General features: G+C 34.4%; 4 protein-coding genes across 4 annotated transcripts; 2 read left to right on the forward strand and 2 right to left on the reverse strand.

Moving 5' to 3' along the window:
* Positions 1-259: 259 nt before the first annotated feature.
* On the forward strand, positions 260-5,973 carry LOC101203064 (UBP1-associated protein 2C). Its single transcript, XM_004136527.3, has 7 exons — positions 260-505; positions 2,464-2,584; positions 2,796-2,939; positions 3,966-4,162; positions 4,282-4,357; positions 4,852-5,215; positions 5,625-5,973. Exons 1-6 carry the CDS (start codon positions 378-380, stop codon positions 5,191-5,193), a joined length of 1,008 nt encoding a protein of 335 aa, XP_004136575.1. The 5' UTR covers positions 260-377; the 3' UTR covers positions 5,194-5,215; positions 5,625-5,973.
* A 4,286-nt stretch (positions 5,974-10,259) lies between these two features.
* Positions 10,260-19,370, forward strand: LOC101203301 (squamosa promoter-binding-like protein 9). The gene is made up of 3 exons (XM_004136528.3): positions 10,260-11,053; positions 18,218-18,357; positions 18,464-19,370. Exons 1-3 carry the CDS (start codon positions 10,674-10,676, stop codon positions 19,090-19,092), a joined length of 1,149 nt encoding a protein of 382 aa, XP_004136576.1. The 5' UTR covers positions 10,260-10,673; the 3' UTR covers positions 19,093-19,370.
* LOC116402511 lies at positions 11,415-15,000 on the reverse strand. Its single transcript, XM_031881907.1, has 3 exons — positions 14,713-15,000; positions 11,800-14,259; positions 11,415-11,710 (listed from the first exon to the last, which is right to left on the reverse strand). The coding sequence occupies exon 2, from the start codon at positions 14,229-14,231 to the stop codon at positions 11,811-11,813; it is 2,421 nt and encodes an 806-aa protein (XP_031737767.1). The 5' UTR covers positions 14,232-14,259; positions 14,713-15,000; the 3' UTR covers positions 11,415-11,710; positions 11,800-11,810.
* Positions 19,371-19,766: 396 nt separating the features above from the next.
* Positions 19,767-22,946, reverse strand: LOC101203546 (G patch domain-containing protein 11). Its single transcript, XM_004136529.3, has 4 exons — positions 22,793-22,946; positions 22,128-22,661; positions 20,599-20,664; positions 19,767-20,510 (listed from the first exon to the last, which is right to left on the reverse strand). Exons 1-4 carry the CDS (start codon positions 22,913-22,915, stop codon positions 20,451-20,453), a joined length of 783 nt encoding a protein of 260 aa, XP_004136577.1. The 5' UTR covers positions 22,916-22,946; the 3' UTR covers positions 19,767-20,450.
* Between the last annotated feature and the right edge of the window lie 156 nt (positions 22,947-23,102).

A 23,102-nucleotide genomic window follows, 5' to 3' on the forward strand; every position in this document is an offset into this window, starting at 1 on the left:
AAATACATTAGTTATGGTTTTACTATGTTTTATTTTGGAAAATTTAGAAAATTTATATTTTACTTGAAATTTAGGTTTTTATTTTTATTTGAGAAGAAAATTGGTGAAAAATTAGAATAATAAAAACAATTTGTTAAATTTTAATTCTAAGGTATTTTTTAGACAAAGCTTTTAACGATTTCCTTCCAAACTAACGGTAAAGTTATATATTTTAATTAAAAGGATATTTTATGAAAACTAAAAAGTGAAAAACCCATAAGCCGAAGAAGCCCTAACTAAGGACTGTGTTCGCTCCATTTTTCAAGCTTTCTTCAAAGAAGAGCTCACGGCTTTACTATCTCTTCAGCGCCAACAACGCTCCATAAACCTTCACCAAGATGGAGGATTTGAAGAAGAGGAAGCTGGAGGAGACCGTCGGCAATGCCGAATTTTCTTCTCTCGAACATTTGCGAACTCTCCTCGAACCACTTCCCAAGCCTCAACTCGTCGATCTCCTTGCCAGACTGTGCGTCTCTTCTCCTTTCTGACTCTATTATATTAAACTACACTTTCATTTGCACTTCCTTCTTCTTATTTGTCTTCGTGAATTGAATACTCGTTATTAAACAGTTAAAGAAACTTGAAATTTGTTTCTAGTTTGTTAGTTAGTTTTTCTTCATTGTAACTAATTATTAGCCTTTCTCGTATGTGTATAAATACCCTGAGTAAGTCATTAATAAAGATGAGAAACTCAATTATATTCTTCCACCCCTTTAATACTCGCGTTTTAGTTTCTTAGTTCTACTTCTTTTTCGGAACTGATCTTGCCTTCTGTTTACTAGGAAAAAAATGTTATTGTTTGAGATATGGGGTTCAAGAGAATTTGGTAAGCCTAGCGTTAAGTCATTTATGTGACTGTTGGATGACCTTTTCTAGGGTTTTGGGTTTTTAGTTCCCATTGTAACTGAATTTTGGAATTTTTTTGGTGAGTTGATGGATGGGGCATTCCCCAATGTAAACCCACCTGTAAACATCTCCCCAAGTTTTAAGACGGTCTTGGTTCTAATGCTGGAGTTAGTCTTTTCCGAAGACGTCCTTGTGCTCGACGAGGAATTCAATGTTACTGTTTGAGAGTTTGTTATATTTCAGATATAATAAGACTTGCAGTTCTAACTGATAGAGATGTCATTGACTGTTTAGTTTCGATCTCATTACTTCGATGTCACCAAATAGCCTTGTTCTTAGCGTTTTTTTTAACCCTAACTGGGTTGTTCGGGTCCTTCACTCCTTGAATCATGCTTGTAGAGATCCCCCCTCCACCCCACATTAATCCCAATATGTTGGAGAGTCAACAGGGATTTTAAGGTTTTAAGTTTTCGTCTTGGAGCTTCAACCCATGACCTTGGAAGGTATCTCCAAGCATTTGAAGTCTTTACTATTAGACCCCAAATGGTTGTTTTTTTCTAAGAATTAGCACGGAATTTGGCCTTCTTACACGAACGTCAGTGAAGCCTCATTTCGTAGCCTTAAAGAAATAGTATCTCTATTCCTTATGAGTTATGAGCAGATACGTTTTTTATATATTACAAAGCACATGAAGATGATGTGCTTCGTTTTGTCTAAGTGTGCCCTGTTGAGATTTTGTTCATTTGAATTCTATTCGAATTAAATTTAATTCAACAGAAGCAATTTATCAAAGAACTCTCAAATAATTTATTAAAGAGTTACCCTAACATTTGACACAGATGCGACATGTCAATTTTCGAAAAAGTAAGACAAAACACAGTGGAAACATGTTAATTTTTTTTTTAACAAGAAAAAGATAATCTTCCATGGATGCATGGAGTTCTCTTGGCCAAGAATGAAGGCAAGAAACTATCACTCACATTGAATGAACGTCTTCTATGTTTCTACCGTGCATATGCCTCTAGATTATTTACCGATCGAATAGTCTTTCTTGCAGTGTAAATATTTATTACCGAACTTCAAATTCTTCCATAAGGACAGAAGATCCCCAAACAGCGAAAGAAAACCCCACTTCTCAAATTGGAAAAAGAAAATCCCCTTCTCAAATTGCCACCTCACCTGCGTATTCAACAAATAAATATTTCATCAGAACTTATCTTCAAGTCTAACACCAAACAATATTTTTTTTTATATGAAAACTTATCTTTAATAAATTGCTTCCGACAAAATAATATCACATTGTTAATATTTCAAATCGAATTCAGATTTTACTTATAAGTTCAATAATTATCCCAAATGAATTTTAACTCGAAACAATTTTGTTTGAAAAAAATCTTGTCTTTTATAGTTCTTGAAAAAAGAATCCTTTGAAAGTTACTTCCATTTCTAAAACTGTGGTAAGAATGATTTTTTGTGGGTATTACACAGTGGAAATCACGAGGGTGTTGCTTCAATTGTATGCTGTGTGATTGACATGGTGAATGTGTGTTTATTTGCGTTGCATGTTGAGGCATAAAGAGGGTCCCAGTATCCTTCCATTGCAGAAGAAATAAAAAGTGTTGCCAGTGCAGATCCTGTCAACCGAAAGCTTTTTGTTCGTGGCTTGGCTTGGAATACCACTTCAGAAACATTGTGTGCTGTGAGTGCAGTTGGTTGTTGCTTGTGTTTGCCTGTCATGTTTGTGATTGTTCTTTAGACTCCTATGTTTCTAGTCCCGAAACATTAAACCTTGGAATCCCTTTCTTTTTTCTTTTAGTAACATTTTTTCTCACAGGCTTCTGTCTCCTACAAAGAACAGTGTTCAGTTGCTTTTTTTCCTAATGAAGTTGTTATAATTATATCATGTTCAGGCATTTAGCGTGCATGGGGAAATTGAAGAAGGAGCTGTTATCTATGACAAAGCAACAGGGAAGTCCCGTGGATATGGTTTCATTACTTACAAGCACATGGAGTCAACTAAAGCTGCTTTAAAAGCGCCTAGCAAAATAATTGAGGTAAGCACTAAATCCCTTCCAAATGATGTGGAAATATTTTCCATTTTATAAGACAAATTTTTGGAGTTAAATGTGTGAGAAATAGTTGGGATGGACGATGGAGTGAAGCAGTTAGCATATCTTATTTGGATTAGGAATTATAAGGAATCATAAATCCTCCTTTTTCTAGAGTTCAGAGCTCCCTCCCCCGACCCAAAAAAAAAACCATCCTGTATCCTTTTGAGTGAGATTTATTTTGAGCGTTGCAGTTCTTCCCTTATCACTTTTGAGTAGGTTCATCATCTCCAATCATTTTATTAATAGTTGGTTATTGTCGAGGAAAGTTTTGTTTATCCATCAATTTTAAAAAAATAGTTGGTCTCGTAGCCACCAAGGGCAGTCCCTTTGGTTGGGGCCCGTGGTCTCTCTTTTCTTTGAGTTTAGCAAATACCGGCCGGTAATTGAACCATGGACCTTTAGAATATATAGAATATATGGTAATTGGTGTCTTATCCACTGCACTATGTTTGGATTGGCAAGACTTGCAGTCTCTCAATAAACCTACATGGAGGTTGAGTATGTGAATCAACAGGTTAGTATAATAAGAAAAAAGCCTTGATGTCGGCAAAGTCTAGGCCTTGGGGCAGATGGAGAATTATAGGCTTGAGCAAAAATAGTATTTGGTATCATCATTTCTTTGTTTAATAGGACGATAGCTTTTGGCTTATGGAGGGGTATATTTTTTTTCATAATTTGTACTGAATCTAATTTTATAAAGATTGAAACTTAATAAGACTCCTATATGCAAGTTGTATATCCTGTTTTTGACGAATAATTCATAACTTCAACAAAATTTATGCCTTTAAAGAAAGATATGAAGGGTAGTTGATTGATTGGCTACCCATCTGCAAGCTAAGGATAGATAAGATGAACTTTTAATGGACGCAAGCATCTTTTTGTTCCACCATATTATAGATGCTGGCTTTTTCTAAGATGGTTCTAAGGGAATTCAAATATATGTATTTGATCAATACTTCATAATTCTAGGGTCGCATGGCTGTCTGCAATCTGGCATGTGAGGGTCTAAGTGGATCAAGTACAACTCCAGATTTAGCTCAGAGAAAGCTGTACATTGGTGGTTTATCACCAGATATTACAAGTGAAGTATTGCTGAATTTCTTTGGAAGGTATGGTGACATAGAAGAAGGTTCAGTTGCCTATGATAAGGATACAAATGAATCACGGTTAGTAACATTTTTTGAAATTATTGTTACTTTACTTTCTCCATTGATGTCTTAATTTTCTTTTATCTTATTGGACTTACATATGCCGCACCTATAAATTTCTACTTCTTTGTGTGTAGAGGGTTTGGATTTGTTACCTATACCACCGCAGAGGCTGCAAAGAAGGCAATAGATGATCCAGACAAGACCTTTGGGGTGAGTGAGTAATGAGACTTGCTAATAGCTTTTTTGAAACAGATGGCTTAATTTTATTACAGAAGATTCCAATATTTTAATGCTTAGATATGTGGTAATTTATTTTCGAGCAAAAAAATAAAAATGTCCAGAATTGAAAGTTAGAATTGTTTGATTTTGAACAGGTACAAAAATATCTGGTTTAGTTCAACTTATTTGCCGAGTATGTAAGAAGTCTTACATGACTTCTCTCATCAAGCACAAGCGATCTTTTAGATTAAGTGTAGAATTATGGAAGCATTTTTATCTTTAACTTTGGAAGTGGGAAAGGGGTAAGAAACAAAAACAATATTATAGAAGTATAAACGGAGGCTTTTTGTAAATTATTAAAATGAAGAATGTTTTCACAAGCAAGAGCCATACTACAGCTGTTTAGTACAACTTGTCAAATTATTTTGAATGATTTTTAACCTTTGATGAATATTATAATATATTAATGTGGTGAGTGGTTGCAGGGAAGGAACATCATTGTGAAGCTTGCAGATTCACACAGGAACAAGATGATGCAGGCACAAGTATCCCCAGCTATTCCTTCTATGCCATACCCAGTAGCCGCTGGATATCCTCAACCTGGGAAACCTCATGGCGGTGTTGCCCCTGTTGGCTATGCTTATCCTCAAGCTCTTGGATCATATCCTGCTTCGTATCCCAGTCCTACGACAGCGCATGCTTCATATGCAAGCCAACCCCAAATGCCATATCCCCATCAAGTGATTGGAAAGAAAGATGCTACTGGACTTCATCCCATCACACCTGCTGGAATGGGAGGCTATCCATATTATATGGCGAAACAATAGCTATGGATGTGATCTATGGGAGGTGAATTTCAAAACGTGATATTAACTTCCTTTACCATCCAGATTTAGCCTACATGCAAATAATATGTTTATGTCATTTTTATTATTGGAATTATGCATAAACGTACTATAAATTTGTAGGTTTTAGTTTGGACTCAACTTTTACATTAATGTCAATGGAAAATCTGATGATCTAATTGAAGAAATATTTGCACTGGGTTAAAATGTAGGGTTAAATTTTGTTACTCGTTTTAAAGTGCCACGACAAGTTTAGTTTAGGGGAGAATGTGATGTAATATGAAAAGGGGAATTTGCTATTTCAATAGAACAATGGAAAAAATTTCATTTATTCCATTGTCTTTGTGCAAGGATGCTGCTGCTTATTATTAGTTTTTATCATTCAATTGTTCATGGGTAGCTGGTTTTTGCAGGAACCTTGACATTAGTAAGCGCCTCTAGAAATTGGTCGCTCGGATTTGATTGAAGTGTGAACATTAAAGGTGGCCTAGCGAAAATTTTCCAAGTAAACTCTTCATCTTTTTGTTCCTTGTCTGTGTAAAATTTATTACCACCTAGAAATTATGCATACTAGTCATTTTTAGGATTAGAGGTAGTTAATCTTGAGCATGGAAAATATTGGTGTTAGCTATTTAAATATTGAACATACGACAATATTCTTGATATTCCTCTTCTGTCAATCATATTCTCTGAATTGCATTTTATTATTCCTGTCTAATGAAGTTGGAATTTAGAAAACGAGTCTTTATGTTAGTCATGTTATTCCTCTTCTGTCACTATATCTTCAAATTTAGTCATGTTATTTTAAATCTTTATGTTAGTGTTTATTGTTAGTTTAGTGAACTAATTTGGAGGTTTATTAGTGGATTTTTTTTCCAGAATAATAAATAATTTATACTTTATGAAAAAAAAAAACCACCCAGAGACAAAAACTCATTACACTTCATACTTGATTTTGTGATAGCATATAAATAGTTTGTCCTTTTTGCCATTTTTTACAATTTTCCTTTATTTTATTTTAAAAGTATTTGGATTAAATTTTGACATAAGAATACATGGTTCAAAGTTCGAGGACCAAGGTATTATTTTAAGCATGGCTTTTATTAATTTTGTTACTCAAGAAAGATTTATTTCTCCACCTTGCAAGCTAGAGATGTAAAGTAGTTTATCGAGGTTGATTTTTAGTTAATATTAATTTCAAGTGGGGTTATTATAGGAATGAATGAATTTTTATAGATAAATACTTTCAAGGTTTAATGAAAGTTTTAATCCTTCCCCTACACGATGACCTAAAATATTATTACGTAGTCCTCAGAATTCATTTTAGAAATTCTACCAGCGATCATTAAACTCATAGAAATGGATTTTGTATAACATACATAAAGCTCTTCATGTTAAATACAATTGTTGTAGCAATTTTTGGTTATCGAGGCCAAAAATGAGCTCTAGTCATATTTAGTAATATGCAATGAAAATTGATCTAATTGTAATAGAATTTGATTGAGTATGAAACACAAATGCCATTTGATTGTGTTTTTATTACATTTACATATTCTGAATCTGTCATACTTTTTCCATTATTGTTAGAATAAAGGTAAGAGTAAATATAAGAGTTGTAATTCTCATATTGTTACAATAATATTTGTGATGGTAATATTAAACATACAAAGTTTTGTGTAATTTTCAAACATATTTAGATTGACCACACTCTGTTTCTCAATTAGAGTGTGTTTTGATGGCAAATTTGAAAGTAGAATTTATAGTTCATTAGGATTACATAATACATGTAAATAATAAAAAATGTAATTAGTTGTATTTACTTTTTAGATTACCATTATGATTTAAATCATTGTTAGGACTCCACGGAAATTTTGCATACCGTGAAACCCTCACTTTCTAACATTTCTTCCAACTTTTAAGATTCATTAGTTTTTTAAAAGCATTAAATGGTATGTGTTGGTAGGGGACACCTCTTTGAACCTTTTCCCACTACTTTGAGTAAATTTTTATTTGTTTTGTTTTGTTTTGTTTTATATATTTAATCATATACGTTTTTTTTTTACTAATAGGAATAATGTCTTCTTTAAGTAATTATGGAGTAATGCTTTTGAACCATCAAATATTGGTCAGGTATTAAAAGTTATTTATGAAGTTTAATTATCTATACTAAGTTAAGAGTTTATTTATAAAGTAGTAAAGTTGAGATATATATGATATTTAATTTCAGGAAGGACATGGAGATTGTAATTCAAAATTTCTTCATCAGAAATCTAAAATTGTTAGATTTGTAGAGGAAATCTTTGGTGTTTACTACTATTTTATATCTAGAGTGCCGTCTAGATTATCTATGAAAAAATGTTTTTCAAGAATATAACACTTTTGTTTGAAAAGATAATGTAATGGGAAAATGAGTATATTTTGGAGTATTGTTTATGTTTATTAAAAAGGAACAGAAGAAAAAAGTAAAATAGATGAGATTCACTATTGAAGATTCTGAAATCTTGTAAGACAAGACTATTGCTTTTATTTGGCAGTGGCAGATATCCAATCCTAAGTTCAGGTCTTTGTTTTTGTGATGGCATGTGGAATTGCTTATGAGAGGCCCCATTTTCCTTTCCTCTTCCCTCCAATTATTGCTTCTCCCAAAAACTCTTTTCTTCTTTCTCCATTTTTCTAATAAATCTTTCTCAACTTTATTATATTTTCAGTGTTACATAGGATTATGTGCATAAAAATACCTATTTTTTTTTAAAAAAATAATTATAACATCGATCTAAATGGATGTTTAATTTATCGTTGATACCATACCATCGCAACACAATTTTGCTCCTAAAATCACTTCAAAAATGTCAGAAAAGGCAATTCTGAGTTTTTTTGTTTTTATATATATATACAAAATTGTTGAATAGTTATTATAAATGACTTCAAAGGTAAAGATTTAAATTGATTTGTACATCGTTACATCAACAATAAAATTACTTTTAACTACAAATGATAATTTAACAATTTGATAAAAAGGGAAGATTTGGATGTAAGATCTTTGATAGGAACCATAGATTCTTGACCACTTTGTGTTGTCATTATCTTTTATTTTGAAAGTTAATTAAGCACTATAGTCCAGTAGATATATTATTAAGCACAATTTATATTGGAATCCAATTTATGAAAATGCATTTATGAAAACATAAAATAAAATTATGAATTGAATTCTGGGTTTTCACATCTTCGTTTTTAAATTTCTACTCAACAATTAGTTTAATTATATTCCAAACCTTTAGATAATTGTCCTTAAAGTTCAATTTGAAATGACATATGGATATTTCCATTTTTCAATTTGAATGAAATCAAGAACCTCAATAAATACTGGAGTAGAGTTTGAAATAAGATAGGAACCATAGCTTTAAGGATGGATGAGAAAAGAAGAAGTACTGCATGGGCTTTAAATGCTGTACTATATTTCATCTATTATTGCCCAATATTGTTTCAACTTTTTAAAATTAAAAAGAAAAAGTGGAAAAATAATTTACAAAGATTTAGTTTTTCTTTTCCCTTCACATTATTAATTCTCTTCCAATAATGTATGAAAAAGGTAATAAAAGAAAGAAAGAAAGAAAGAGTCATTATGAATGTAGAAAGTAGAGAACCATTTAGCTTCACCACAAAATGCTTGTTGGTGTTGAGAATTAGACATTATGATTATAAATAAAAATTAATAGTCAAAAGTCAACCATGTGTGACAAAAATATCATATTTTAAACTTATTTGAAATACTATATTTATTTCCATCACAAAAATCCTTAAATATTTTAAATTATATATACATACATATATATTTATAATTATCATATCCTTCGAAATGAATACATTTTAATTATATCATAAATGTAGGATTAAATCTATATTTAAATTGTTTTTAACATCATAATTAACAAAATGTTATTATATATCCTTATCACAATTTTGGGTAAACTCAAGGGTGTAGTAAGAAAATCTATTTTGAAAATTTTGTTTTTCTTAAATTGAACCCTAAAAACCCTAAAAAATTCAGTCTATATTCAAAATTTTTTAAAATTTTTTAAAAAAAGAATAATAAATTTTGGATAATTTTATTGTTGAATAAAATTATTTTGTAGGAACTTATTTATTTGTGACCACATATTTGATATATTGTTGTTTTATATATAGAAAAATGGGGAAATAATTGACAAGTTCTCTTACATGATTACTTCTCAATAATGCATCCAAAATAAAAGGCAACAAAATTTATATTAAAAAAGGTATCCAATTTAAGAAAAATTATCGAATATCTTGTTAAAAAAAATGTGGCCACTTTTAGTAGGAGGTTCGTGTTTTATATCATTTTAGTTTTAACAAACATGCAAAATATTTATACTATATAGAATATTTTATTTTGTTATACGGACCGTAAATGTTTTAGAATTTTATTATATTTATGTAAATTATCTAAAATATTATATTTATATTTATTTAGCTTTCAAAAATTTCAAGTACTTGATCTTTCGTTTTTATGTCGGATAGTTCGACATGATATTATATATCTTTAGCAATCAATCAAGTTTAAGTAGACAAAAAGTTTGGAAGATAAACAAAATATTATGCAAGAAACAAAAGTTTCATGGTAAATTGTGCTAACAAAAGCTTGAACTTCAGTACAAGTTTTTAAAACCAACGATTTAAAAGCAATTGAATTGGGTAAGAGACATCCCAACAAACTAAGAATATTTAAAGAAAAGGCAAGGTTGTAATTAGAAAAAAAATAAAGAGGAAAGAGAGATTGAAAGAGAAGTTATTTTCACAACGATATACATACTTTCTATTTTTCTACCACAAACATTTAAAAGAAAAAGTTACTCAAATCTGTGTGGTGTGGTAGGGAGAAAGAGACACATAAATGTGCTCCTAGTGGATGCATCCAGGTTTTTGGTGACAAAATACAACACAAGGGAAAAAGAGAAAAGAAAGACTTCGGTTGTGACAAAGAAATTCAGGCTATCAGATACGATACAGAGCCGCACAAACCCATCATGGTTCAAAATTCCTCTCTCATTTTTTAGCCTTTCCTTTTTTCTTCTTCCATTGTTTTTGACAGAGGTTGAGGAAAAGTTCAAGTGTGACAGTAGCTAACAATACCCAAGAAGGAAGGAAAAAAAGAAAAAAAAAGAAAAAAGAAACCCCTTTGGCTGGCAATGGCCCAATGTCAGGTCTTTCTACTTTTTGGTGTCCTTACATCACTGCCATTTCTATTGGTTTTTTCTTCCCTCACCCTTCTTTCCCATTCAACCTTTTAAACCCATTTCACTCTCTTCCCTTTTCTTATCTCTACCACTGTATCTTTTGCTTTCCCTTTCTTTTTTCTCACAAGAGGGACTCGTAATGACGACCCCTCTTTCTTAATGGAAGAGATTTAGGAGGGGGTATTTTCTTTTCTTTTCTTCTTTCTGATGGAAATGGATTGCAGCTCTTTGACTGAGTCAGGTGGGTCTTCAAATTCCTCACCACCTAATTCATCAGCTGAATCACTCAATGGCCTCAAATTTGGGCAGAAAATTTATTTTGAAGATGTGGGTATTGGAGAACTTCCCAAATCAGGTGGGGGATCTTTCTCATCTTCAGCTGTAATTGCATCAACACCCACCAAGAAACCTAGGGGAGGAGTTGTTCAGGCGGCTCAGCCTCCTAGGTGCCAGGTTGAAGGCTGTAGGGTAGATCTCACTGATGCTAAAGCTTACTACTCCAGACACAAAGTTTGTACTATGCACTCAAAATCCCCTAAAGTCATTGTTGCTGGTCTTGAGCAAAGGTTTTGTCAACAGTGTAGCAGGTCAGTTGGCTTTTCAAAATCATTCTCTTCATCAGTTCTTATTGTTGGTCTCTGATTTTTTTCTTACGGTTGTTGGGTGTCCTTTAAGTATATGCTGGAGCTATCCCTAGGTTTTTCTGTGATCTGTTAGTTGATGGTAGGTTTAATTTATAAAATACTTTTTACTTCCTTTTGGGTCTTATGAGTAGTGATTAAATTTCTCTCTACCAAATATGACTGAAAGATTCTTTTTACTGTTTTCTTTGTCATTTCTCTTTGTTTATGTCATGTTGGGGAATTGACAAAAATAGGCCAAAAATGGGGTAGAAATAGAGTTTTAGGATTGATTGTAGAAAATAGGCCAAAACCTTGAAGATGAATGTAAAAACTAAAAGTAATCAGCAAGATTTGCATCATTAATACTGCAGTAGCAAAAGGAGAGCATTTATTGAGTTCTAAAGCACACAATATTGTCATAATAGGATTTCAAGTCTTTCTCAAAAAGCTTGAAATGCCAAAGGAGTAAATATTCTATAAACAGTTCACTGTAGGATAAAAAAAAAAGAGAAGGAAAGTCTTGAAGTTGCAGAAGAAAAGTCTTCAACTTAGAATTGTCAGTGAGATGACTTTAGTGATCTTGCAAACAACACAGGACACAATTTTATAAGCATCTTCCACCTGCATTAAAAAAATGAACCTTTTTTACATCGTGATCATGCAAACAACGCAAGCACAAACCAAGCAAGTATAAAACTATTACTACGTACCAAGACGGGTACTAATCTTGTATGCTCGACTTCTGGATGTATGAAATTGGATTGGTACACGTTAATCTATTGTGGCCTGTTTCTTTACATCGACCACATTTATGCAATTTTGGTGCTTCACCGACACTTGGAATCCTCTTTTTCTTCGGTCGACCAACTCTTTTGACTACTTTCGGAGGTAAGACAGTCATATGTACATATTCTTCGGTTGTCTTCCATTCCGACTGATTCCCAACTGGGTAGACGGCCTCCGAATATGCTGCCAACAAACATTCATTAGTGTAATAGTTAGCACATAAGCTATAAACATTTATATTGCGATCCCGTGCAACAGCAATGGCATGTGCGCATGGTAGTTGCTCAGCTTGAAACTCCTTACAAGTGCACTCTTGAGTATGAAGATTTATGACCTCCTCTTTATCTAAATCTTTAACATGGAATTGGTAACAATCAATTGGGTTGACTTTCATTGTCAAAGCTCGTTCTTGTTTCTTTTGTAGAACTAACTCTGCCCATTTAGTCAATGTAGACGTCACTTTAATGCCTTCTTCTCGACGCTCCCAAAACCAACGTTGTAGCAAAGCTCGAACATGTTCAAGGAATGAAGCAATAGGCAAATCTCTAGGTTCTTTCAGTATAGAATTCATGGACTCTGCTATATTTGTTGTCATCATATTATATCGTCTTCCTGGACAGTGAAAACGAGACCAACGTGTTATTCCAACATCGTTTAAATATTTTCCTGAATCATTAGGAAATGCAAGAATACTTCTCCACGCTTCTGAGAACGTTGATTCACGGTATGTTCTAGATGCATTGTAAAACAAAGTAGCTATAGTGTCATTCTTGTATTTATCATTCAAATTTTGAGTCAAGTGTTGGACACAAAGTCCATGGAATGCGGAGGGAAAAACCGATGCAATACACTTAGAAAAACATGTTTTTCGATCTGTCACGAAGCCTAGATTAGGCACCTCTCCTATTGCACCTTTCAATTTCTCTAAGAACCACTGTATTGAAGCATCTGTTTCTCTGTCCACCACTCCAAAGGCAAGAGGATAAATTTGATTGTTACCATCCAAGCAAACAGCAACTATCAACTGACCCCGATATTTGTTCTTAAGGAATGTTCCATCCATGACTATAACCGGTCTAATGCAGTTTAAGAATCCTCGAACACATGGACCAACAGCCATAAAAAGATATTTGAAGAAACGATTATCTTCAAGTTCCATGTGAAATATTGTACCTACATTTGCAAGTTTGAGAGCTTCACCATATCTAAGCAATAGATTATATGACTCTTCAGGACACCCGCGCACTCGTTCATACGCATTTTCTCTAGCGCGCCATGCTTTTTCATAACTCATATTTATGCCATAGTCTTGCCTCATGTCTTCTATGATATCACGCGGTTTGTATAGACGACCGACTCCCTTGAACTTTGACTTTATTAATTCTCCAACAACCCAAGATTTTGCTTGCCTATGGTCACGATTCAAAACGTCAAGAGAACACGAATGAACTTTGACATACTTTTTAATCTTAAATATATTTGAATCCTTCAATCTCATCGCTCGCAGTCTCCAACCACACTTGTTGTCAATGCATCTAACAAAGAGAACCTCTTTTGTAGACTTTTTTACTACAAACTGAAAATTTTTTTTCATTGCCAAGACACTTAATCTCATTGACAAATCTTTTTTGGAAAAAAATATTTGTCCTACATCAAACTCCTCACTTGTAGAGCTTTCTTCGGACCAATCATTCATGTCTGTCTTCAACTTTTGGCTAGAAGAGCTGTAACGAACTTTAGATTTTCCTTTGCAATCTTTTGTAGGACCATCTCTATGTTGTGGGATGTCAAATGATTCACTATTCATCTCTACTGGCTCCCATGTAAAAGTCTCATCTTTCGAATCATATGACTCATATGATTCCCATATAGCCGAAGTGGTCCCTATCACGTTATCACACAAGCCAACTTCAACTTCACGAACATGGACTTCATTCTCATTTAATGTATCCATTACAATTGGAGGATGAGGGTTTAAGTTATGAGCTTGGTTGCTGCCAGATACTGAATTGTAATCTTTGCTTAACACTTTTTTGCTTTGATTACTTTTAGGCTCAAATGAGACGTATAAAGGGACCTTTAATGGATTTTCACTAAGAAGATAAAACTTCAAATCACGGTCATTGCTTAACTCAAATGTAGGAGCTTCGTGTTCCACTTTTATCTCATATATGCATCTTATCATTACGTCGAACTTTGAAGGGTCAACTTCTGCAAGGTCATATAATTCTGCCTGTAAATCTTTATGTGTTATTTCTTTACTGACAACGATGCCTTTTAACATGCCTCCTTCGTATTTTCTTCGCCTCTCATCCCACATACCACCGTAACGCACTAACATGGGAATATGTGACATCCTTAAACCACCTTATACTTTTCAATTGCTGCAAAAAATGATTTGAAGTTAGCATTTGACATATCACATAAACAAAGTTTATTAAAAAACAGTAGGTAAATACTAAATAAAACGTGCATAGTCACACCCTACATGTTTACGATCTTGACAGCTACAAAATGTTTAGGATATTGCGAGATACAAAAAACAATAGCTAAAAGTCACCCTAAATCAATTCATTTCAGATTAAACATTTCAATTTAAGAACCTGCAAGATGTCTGCGAGATGTTTGCGAGATGTCTACCAGATGTTTGCGAGATAAAATAATAATAATGATAAATTGCTAACATCATTTGAAACATCTATAAAGCAACCTTAAATCAACCCTAAATCAACTTGAAACAATAAAAAATAATATTTGATTTATACATTTAAGATGCAAAAATATATATACATATAACACAACACAATTCAGATTCGGATTTAAAAATTAAAACAAACCACAATGCGTGAGATGTTCGCCGGAGTAGATGATGAACGACACCGGAGTAAAGCGGAAAGTTGACAAACTTTTGAGAGAGGAGAAGAATCGCAAATGAGTTTTTCTTTTTTCTTTTTCCTTTACATAATCTATGAGAAGGAGGAGAAATGCTTCTTTTTTCTTTACGTAATCTATGAGACTGCAAGAGAAGGATTCTTCTTTTTTTTTCCCTTTACGTAATCTATGAGGAGAGGAGAAGAAGGCTGCGTTCGCAATTCTGTTTTTTTTTCTTCAGGTGAATGACATTGAAGAGAGAGAGAGAGGGGTTGGAAAAGAAGAGAAGAGCAAATGTGAATTAAAATTAAAAGAGGGTATTTTCGTCATTTCACCTCCAATTTATCCTAAATCTCAACTTTTCTACAATCAATCCTAAAACTCTATTTATACCCCATTTTTGGCCTATTTTTGTCAATTTCCCATGTCATGTTTTGAGTTTCATATTTGTTTTAAGCTTAGATCATCTCTTTCCTTGTACCAGTTTGGTTGAATCTGTAGATGCATATTAATATGGAGCTGTAGCATGAGGTTGAATGCAGTTATATTGTCAAGGTTTTATCTTCATGTAATTAGATTTTAGGGGTTTGGGTGAGGCCAACAACATTGATTTTTTTAAAAAAATGAAGTTAGATTTTTTTCTTCTTACAACATCCAAATTCTTGTTTCTGAACCAAGCAGACCCTACTAAAAAGGTTGTAGAACCAAGTAGCATCCAAAGACTATTATATTTGTTTTTGATGCCCTTCTGTTAGCTCTGTTCTAATGGGATATTGTCAAATTTCCACCTTTAGCTTGATATCAAATCTGGTGCGGGGATGCCAGTCAGTAGACTCAGTACAATGGCCTACAACATCATCATTTTGTTTATTCTTTTTGGTGCAAGTGATTGTGTTGCTTTCTCCTTTTAACTTTTTGAAATTCTCATAACCCAGAATGCCATACATGTTTTGTTGCAGCCTCCTTTAAGGCGTCAAAAACGAATATTTCAATTTATTCTTATTGTTTTACAAATAGCTGCAGCTAGGAATATTAATAAAATGGAAGCAAATGAACTTGAAACTCAATCCCCTAAAGTCCTTCCTATTGTGGTCAACATAAAAACAGAGGAAAGTAACAAAAACCCTTTGGAGTTGGACTCCAGCTACATACATAAAAGTAAGAAAAAGGAGTTTGATTCTTCTGCTGATGGGAGTGCTTGTCCCTCTGGACCTCTAGTTTGCCTCTTTTAAACTTCATTTCTGATAGAGACAAGGGGTCTATTTCATGAGGAAAAACGTAGTAGATGTGAGATTTTTATTCTGAAATTCCATAGATAAACAAAGGTATTTTGAAATTATTGTCTTAAGACCAGTTGTTGAAGGAAAAAATTATCTCTGGTGCTGTGTTAGTTATTCAGGTGCAGTAATTTGTGTGACGTTTTTATGTGGTACCATTGGTCAAACGTCAAAGTAAAATTAGAAAAAGGTTATTTGGTGCTTTGGCACAGAGCACCGAGCCAGATAAACTTAGGGACTTATATACACATGTAGGATATAGGATTGAATAGTATTGCTTCGTAATACTCTGTTGTGTTTATGGCTGTTTCCATTTGTATACTTCTGATTACATTAGGATTCTAAGAAACGAATGATAAAAAGGAACAGGAGAGACAGATGCTTAGAGAAGAATACTGATGTGTCATCAAATGAAGAATAGTCTTAGGAAGATTACAGAATTGAACAGTTGTGAACTCCTCAGTGCTTTTCTTTATGCGTTTGAAGTCGTAGTTCTTGAAGCCTAACCTTTGTGCTCCTTATCATGTATATTGACATATACTTGAACTTGATGCTTCAAAAATTTTCTTCCTGGGTCATTTGAGCAATATGCCTGTCTTTCTGTTAGCTATTTTGCCCAAACTCAGACCACACTCAGTTAGTTTAGAGACAAGCTACCAGTTCCGGTAACTAGGTGAGATCCTCCATTGGAACCCATCTCAATCTTAAGAAATCTCTTATCAACTTGTCAATAAATCCATAGTAAGGCTATATGTCCATAATGCACCTGTGACTTCTCTTAGCTATATTTTGGTTCAATTTGGACGAAATGAATTCAAGGTGTCAACTTGGTGGCAAAATCAAAACTTTGAGAGGCCCACTTTACTGCAGCAAACCCTCTCCCCTTTTTGTTCAAGGAGCTGATTCCCTTAGTAGGCTAACCTTTTGGATTCTGGTTTATGTTGAAAATTTTCTAGATATGAAGGAACTTGTTCAATATTTAAATTTCTTTGAAGTAGTTTAGGGCTTCATAATAACTTGTTTAGATATTGAGCTGCGGGCATCGATTATTTAACGAAAACTGGAAACTAGAGGCCAGGGGTGGCCGACTCTTTTGGGGTTTCTACTGGTAAGTTCCTGTTTCCTGTCTTAGCTTTTAGTAATTTTAGTTCTATGTCCAGCCTTATGATTGAGTATGTATTTGGACAAATAATTGAGAAGATAGAAGTTGTCAGCTACGTTGAAATCAAGAACGCAAGACCAACCTTGTCTTTAAATGGACTATCAGTAGCACAAGATTGATACCCTCCGTTTTTGTTTTCAAATGCTAATAATGTATAAATGATGCTAGATTACAAGGAATATTCAGTACTGTAACAGAATTGATTGGGGCATTCTTTTTTAATAATGAGAACCAAGTGGAGTGATATAGGATCTATCTTTAGAAGTGGACAAATGACGATGGTAGGATGAGATCTTGAATCTTTACGTCACTTGGTGGAACTTTTTGGAATCTTTTGGGGCTTAAATTAATTTCTTCAATGAAAATAGTTTCTTACTAAAAAGAAGTGATGTAGGATGAGTAGTGGTTCATCCACCAGATTTTGGTTCTCAACTCATTAGAAATGTAGGACACGGTTGTATAAACTACAGAATAGATCCTGTTCAAATAAGGAAGTGAAGTAGACAGGTAATGGTAGATGGATGAAGAAAGCGATTTAACTCACAAGTAATACCAGATTACCAAGTCATTTTAATCTCAATATTGAATCAAATTGATTAGCAACGGGAAAAATATGGTTAAAGAGTTCCTATACACAGATGAAGCTTATGAACTCAACTATGGTGCAATTTCTTAAAACTTGTGCGACTTCAACTTTACTACAGTACGTGTGGTTTCTCTTTCTTGTTGTGTTAAAGGGTGATCTTCTGAACTGATGAACCTCAAAAGGTCAGCTTTTGGTAGTTATTTTCTTTTCATTTATTTACTTATTTTTGTAATATTTTGATTCCATATTTTGAAATCGAGAACAGCTTTTTGGAGGCTAATCACCTAATGATATGGATAATCTCTTGGTCCTTATTATTTCCTTTATCAAACTTTCTCCTCATATTTGATATTGCGTAGAATTTGAACATTTAGTATTTGGTGATGTGTTGTGTTTTTCTTCTCTAGTAATTTACTACAACTGATTGCTGGTTTGGTTTTTTCCAGATTCCACCAACTTCCTGAATTTGATCAAGGAAAACGTAGTTGTCGCAGGCGTTTGGCTGGTCATAATGAGCGTCGTAGGAAGCCTCCACCTGGGTCACTGTTATCCACTCGTTATGGCCGCTTCTCTTCATCTATCTTTGGTTAGACATCACCATCACCATTCTTTCAGCTTCACCTACCAAATTCTTTTATTAACTTCAGGTTTTATGCAAGACTAACTAATATGTTTGCTGCTTGTAATGATAGAAAACAGCAACAGAGTTGGAAGCTTTCTAATGGATTTTAGTGCATATCCAAAGCTAGCAGGAAAAGATGTCTGGTCGACGGGTACGAAAGCATCTGAACGAGTACCGGGAAACCCAAACGTCAGTTCCATGGGGAAATATGTCCCACATCCCTGGCAGAGCAACTCTGAGAACAATCAACCTGAACTTCTCTTGCCAGTTTCTGCAGGTGGAACCAGTTTTTCTGGTCCTGGGAATCCTTCTGGTGGAGAATGCATTAATTCAGTTACTGACTCATCTTGTGCTCTCTCTCTTCTGTCAAATGAATCATGGGGCTCCAGAAACCGAACGACGACTATCGAGGTAAACGCCTTGTTGAATGCTGAAGGTACACTTGTGGCTCAAACAACAGCGGATGCCGCTACCAATCATTTTCCGACAATGTCGTGGGGTTTCAAGGGGAATGAAGCTCCCACTAGCAGCTTTCGGGACCTGACATCTGATCTGGGTCTCAATCACCAAGTTTCACATGCTCTTACCAGTTCTTTCTCTGGTGATGTCCAGTTTCCGCATCTAGCTAGGAGGCCATATATGGAACTTGGGCATTCGGGTGCCTTCGACTCGACTCAACATCTGCACTGGTCACTTTGAAGTGATGCAACGCTTCAAGTCTTCGAGTTCTAGTGAACTCACTCTCTTTTAGGCTTTGAATAATTGGCTTGGCACATCGAAGTCGAAGTTATCGTTTTTCCCCTGGAATTTTTATTATGGAACTACCAGGTGCTTTTGTGTTTGCTCTGTGTTTGTCAACTGCTATATGCTAGCAACTAAAGGAACGTTTTGATTCAGACGTGTTTTCTGTTATTCTATTTGGAAAAGTACTTTTTTATCAATGAATATTTGGGATTCACAGTTTAATTTGGTCCTTATATTTTGGAAAAGTGATGTTTTAGTAGCTTTCAAATATAATAATTAAGTACAATCTGACAATCATTTTATTTTTGTTTGCCTGTATTCTTTTTCTTTACCTACCATTAAAAAAACCCGTCAAAACATTTATTCCCTATTAAAAGATCTACTTTTTAAAGATGAATAGGTTCTCAGTTAAAGTCATTTGTTCAAGTTTGTTCAAATCCTGTATTCTTTTATTAAAGAGAAGCCACTGATAATCAATCCTGATTTTTTTTATTTGAGTTTGAAAGTTCATATCTTTATATCCACTTGTTCTACCCATATAAAAAAAAAAAAAAAAAACTTAAAGGGTAAATTTGTGACAAATTTCCATATCATTGTTCTTGAAAGTAAAAAATCAAGCAGCCACCAGATTCACCAAGCAACTAACCATTATATATGCAATAAAAAGCGGAGAAGCTCGTTAAATTCAGAATACCACAAAAAGATTAATGTCTCTAAGTTTGAATAAATTAAGATACCCTTCTAAAGAATATTCAACATTAACTTCACAGAAAACTTACCCGCCAAATTTGTGCGAGTCGCTGTCAGGAAACTCAAATCCAACATTACCGTTCAAATTCTCTTATATTTTGCACTAAAAGGGACACAAATAGGAAGGAGCTTGGCCCAAGTAATGATTGTATAAAGCAGACTTGGTGTTCTGAACTCCTACTTCTATGCCTCAATCTGAACAAACTTGCTCAATGTCCGGCTATCCATTGACTAGGATAAGTAATTCTAGAAGTGGAGCATTGCTATTCCGACTTCCGAACAGCAACTTCAGATCGGATTGCTTTCTGAGAGACTACGCCGTTTGTGTTGAAAACGTTGACAAAAAAGGCACACTAAAGCACATGATGCAAACCTCGATAGGAAGGGGGGACTCGTTAACAACAATGGACATGGTAGGGATGATCTAAAAGTACCTAAAAGCACCGTTTTAAGCACTTCATGGATTACGCTATGTCCTTGTTTATTTTATGGTGGTTCTTCCATTGGGCCAACTTCCAAAAATCCCATCTCAGGCAAACCGTTTGGAGGGAAAGGAAATTAGTTCAGTGATCATCTTCACTAATTCCAGGGCAGTTAGATAGGAGGGAATCCATTGAGTCGTACTGGCATCAACAGCAGAATGATGTTACGGTAAGTAAAATGCCACATGCTTGAACAAATTCTCTTTAAAGAATGGTGTAATACACTCACCTGGTATCCACAGAAAAGGCAATATCGATGTTCATCTCTCAGTTTCATCAAAATATCCTCCAAATCCTGGATCCATCACAAGAATATTTTATTCCAATTCCCAAGCAAAAGCTCATTTGATTTAAATAGAGTGAGATTATGGTGTAACGGCCTGACAGGCAGGTTATTATGTCTAGAAAAGGAGTCTCATCATAAAAGATATTGAATGCACATAAATGATAAAACTTAATTTTGTTATAACAGATTTACTTAAACATCATTTCAATTGTTATTTAGGTTGTACAATGGGTCTTTGAGTTTTAAAGTTATTGAAGTGTACAAGTTTCCTCTCTACGTAATGTGTGTGAGCTTCTTTGGTATCCGGTTATTTAGATGGCCAAGTTTGTGTAGGGTTGTTTAGCAAGTTAATTGCGAGGAGGGTATCTTTTGAACAATCACTAAATCATTTTAGGTGGAGACAAGAGTAGTGGGAGGCTCTCAAATCTCCCCTCGGCTAGTAAAGATTATGCATGTTCTCTTACAGACTTATTTACCATGGTAATCATCCTTCCTAACTATATATTTGTATTATTAGCCTAATTCTAAAAACAAAACTATTTGTATTCTTAGCTAAATTCCAAAAATAAAAACAAGGCTTTAACAACTAGTTTTTTCAGTTTTCGACACTCGACTTGGTTTTTTAAAACATTCCTAAAAGGTAGACAACAAAACGAAGAAATCAATTGGTAGATGTAGAGTTGTTTATAATTTATAAGCTTAATTTTCAAAACTCAAAAAACCGAATAGTTATCAAAGGGGGCTTAAATAAAACTGGTTCCATCAACCAAGATTTTCATCCTACAGATGATTTTTCTTTATTAGCATCCACCAGACCCTTCCAATAAACGGTCAAGAAAAATGATCCAAGAAATAAAAGTCACGAAAGGCATTCAATTGATCAGAGCATTGACAATGAAGTACCCTGTAAACCCCATTAAAATGGGAAAAAAAAGACCACCACAGTTTGATAGGAATTTGTGGCATTCCCTTTACCAAAGCATTGCTACTTAGTTCATGCTAAAACTGCAACTCTCCACAGGCTACTAAGTTTACCTTTTTCCTATTGTAATCGAACTTTCATTCAGAAAGAATGGAAGATTACAATGACATCTAAAAACAAGCCCACGAAAAGGAAGTCCCACTAGGAAGGGACTCAAGCCAATAACAATAAGACCTAACGTACAATACCAAAAAAAAAAAAAAAAAAAATTGTCCCCCTAAAGAAAAACATAGAGCTTGACGAGGGGCCAATATCACAAGCCTAACCCTAAACCCTCTCTATAACTCAAATCAATTTCAAACTATGCAAGCCAATGGTCAATTATAAGGTAATATGATTTTAACTAACTCCAGCTTCAGAATGCAAATCAATTTCATACTATGCAAATAAATGATCAACAATGACCTACCAATATCATAGAAAACAGAGAAGCTTTATTTGAAACTAAATGGGGGTGGAGGATGGTGAAGTTTGTAGAAAAGAACTGTACCTCTTCTGTTATAATCTCTTCCTCTTCTTCTTCTTGTTCTCCTTCCTCCTCATTGTCCTTCTCTGGCTCCACAACTTCCTTATTCTCCAATTGATCAAGTGCTGCTTTGGCCTTGTTGTAATTGACCACAATTCTTCGACTTCTCCATTGCAACTTCTGTCGAGACCCAAATTCCTCCATCAAGGCCTCCTGATGGCTCCTCTTTTTCTCAGCTCTAATCTCTTCTTGCTTCACCTTCTCTTTAATCGGATCTTGCCTGCCAATTCCAGCTCGCGACCGTCGAATCTCAAGTCCCACAGGCTCTGCAAGTCCGGATCCCTCCTTGCCCAAAGCTGCCCCGGGAGTGTACCCCATCTGCTTCAACAATTTAAACCCAATGTTGGATTGTGGAATCGGAGCCTCTATTCTAGCCAATGTCTGTTCGTCCTCTTCGTGTTGCTTCCGTTCTCTATCCCGTCTGCGCTGTTCTTGCCAATTGAAGGTTTTGGGTTTCTTATTCGATGATTGGACAACAGGGGTTTTATTAGCAGCAACCTGTAATCAAACCTCAGTTAGAGCCCTAGAAAAAAAATAAAAAATAAATAGAGTATCTAACCCTAGAATTTAGATAAAATGAAGCAGCAAATCCGTGGTGAAGAGTTAAAGCAAAGATTAGTAGTTGTTACCTTTCTGAATATGGATTTGGAAGAGGTAGTATCGTCTGGAGGAAGCAACTTAGAGAGGTCGCCCATGTAGTCTTCTTCTTCTTCGTCTGGTTCATTGGTTTGCCTGAAATCCGATTCCGCCATAGCTTGGGACAAAAATATGGTATTGAGTTCAGGCCAATACACGCTAGGTGCTGTTTAGTGTCTACGCTTAGGTGCTGAAAGCCGATCTATCTATCCATGTCAATGTCTATAGTGTTGTGAAAATGTGACAACCGGAATGCGAGTATCTAAATAAACTAAACTAAAAGTTATTCAAAATAGAAATTTT

The sequence above is a fragment of the Cucumis sativus genome, chromosome 3 (assembly GCF_000004075.3).
Source record: "Cucumis sativus cultivar 9930 chromosome 3, Cucumber_9930_V3, whole genome shotgun sequence".
NCBI classification, from domain to species: Eukaryota; Viridiplantae; Streptophyta; class Magnoliopsida; order Cucurbitales; family Cucurbitaceae; genus Cucumis; species Cucumis sativus.